Raw genomic sequence first — 1,884 nt, 5'->3', positions numbered from 1 at the left:
TAGTAGGCTAAGTATTTTTAGTAGTAGTAGGAGCTGTAGTAGGCTTAATAGCAGTAGTAGTAGTAGTAGCAGTAGTAGGATCTGTATTAGGCTTAGTAGTAGTGGTAGTAGCAGTAGGCTAAGTAGTTGTAGCTTCATTGGTAGTAGTATTAGTAGCGGTAGTGGTCGTAGTAGTAGTAGTTTAAGGTTAAGGTTAGGCATTAACTCTGAATGGTTAAGCTCAGTGTTAAGGTTTGGGATAAAACAAAAATGTAAAAATATATATTTTATTACCGGGTTTGAACTTGCAACCTTCAGAATCAGATGTTCTGAAGGTTGCAAGTTCAACCCGGTAATAAAATATATATTTTTATATTTTTGTTTTAAGTCTATCCCAAACCTTAACACTTAGCTTAACCATTCAGAGTTAATGCCTAACCTGAACCTTAAACACTTATACTACTACTACTACTACTACCACTACCGCTACTAATACTACTACCAATGAAGCTACAACTACTTAGCCTACTGCTACAACTACTGCTACTACTGCTACTAGTACTACTACTTCCTTTTTAAGTTCCAGCTGATAAAGCATGTGGAGTCTTGAGTTGGACCGCAGAATGAAGGAAAAGCAGCCAACAAGTGCTCAGCATATGTGGGAACTCCTTCAAGACTGTTGGAAAAGCATTCCAGGTGAAGNAGTAGTAGTAGTAGTAGCAGTAGTAGTAGTAGTAGTATGCTTAGTACTAGTAGTATTAGTCGTAGTAGTATGCTTAGTGGTAGTAGGAGTAGTAGTAGTAGTAGGCTTAGTAGTAGTAGTAGTAGTAGTAGTAGTAGTAGTAGGAGCAGTAGTATGCTTAGTAGTAGTAGTAGGAGCAGTAGTAGGTTAAGTAGTAGTAGTAGTAGGAGCAGTGGTAGGCTTAGTAGTACTAGTATCAGTAGCAGTAGTAGGATTATTAGTAGCAGTAGTAGTAATATGAGCAGTCGTAGTAGTAGTAGTAATAGTAGTACTACGCTAAGTAGTAGTAGTGGTAGTAGTAGTAGTAGGCTAAGTAGTTTTAGTAGTAGTAGAAGCTGTAGTATGCTTAATAGCAGTAGTAGTAGTAGTAGCAGTAGTAGGAGCTGTAGTAGGCTTAGTAGTAGTGGTAGTAGCAGTAGTAGCAGTAGGCTAAGTAGTTGTAGCTTCATTGGTAGTAGTATTAGTAGCGGTAGTGGTAGTAGTATTAGTAGTTTAAGGTTAAGGTTAGGCATTAACTCTGAATGGTTAAGCTAAAAAAATACAAAAATAAACAAAAATAAAAAAATATATATTTTATTACCGGGTTTGAACTTGCAACCTTCAGAACATCTGATTCTGAAGGTTGCAAGTTCAAACCCGGTAATAAAATATATATTTTTTTATTTTTGTTTTAAGTCTATCCCAAACCTTAACACTTAGCTTAACCATTCAGAGTTAATGCCTAACCTGAACCTTAAACACTTATACGACCACTACTACTACCACTACCGCTACTAATACTACTAACAATGAAGCGACAACTACTTAGCCTACTGCTACTACTGCTACTACTACTGCTACTAGTACTACTACTTCCTTTTTAAGTTCCAGCTGATAAAGCATGTGGAGTCTTGAATTGGACCGCAGAATGAAGGAAAAGCAGCCAACAAGTGCTCAGCATATGTGGGAACTCCTTCAAGACTGTTGGAAAAGCATTCCAGGTGAAGCTGGTTGAGAGAATGCCAAGAGTGTGCAAAGCTGTCAGCAAGGTAAAGGGTGGCTGAGTGTATGTATCTTACGTCTTTAAGTCCGRAAATTGTTTTTCTCCAAGAGACCCATACTGTACTGTATTCTATAGTATTCTACTGTATCTTTAGTCCATTCGCTCTGACGTATCTCTCTCT

At 37.6% G+C, this 1,884-nt stretch overlaps 1 protein-coding gene across 1 annotated transcript in view; it reads right to left on the bottom strand.

Moving 5' to 3' along the window:
- Positions 1 to 392: 392 nt before the first annotated feature.
- The window catches only part of LOC139026794 (uncharacterized), a 3,654-nt gene continuing 2,162 nt past the window's right edge, over positions 393 to 1,884 (bottom strand). Inside the window, 2 exon segments of the mRNA XM_070442076.1 lie at positions 393 to 550; positions 1,490 to 1,576. Of these exon segments, the coding sequence (XP_070298177.1) occupies positions 393 to 550; positions 1,490 to 1,576 (245 nt within the window).

Source organism: Salvelinus sp. IW2-2015, unplaced genomic scaffold (assembly GCF_002910315.2).
Source record: "Salvelinus sp. IW2-2015 unplaced genomic scaffold, ASM291031v2 Un_scaffold5836, whole genome shotgun sequence".
Classification (NCBI taxonomy): Eukaryota; Metazoa; Chordata; class Actinopteri; order Salmoniformes; family Salmonidae; genus Salvelinus; species Salvelinus sp. IW2-2015.
The sequence above is the reverse complement of the archived record's forward strand: the minus strand, read 5'-3'. Positions and strand labels throughout refer to the sequence as shown.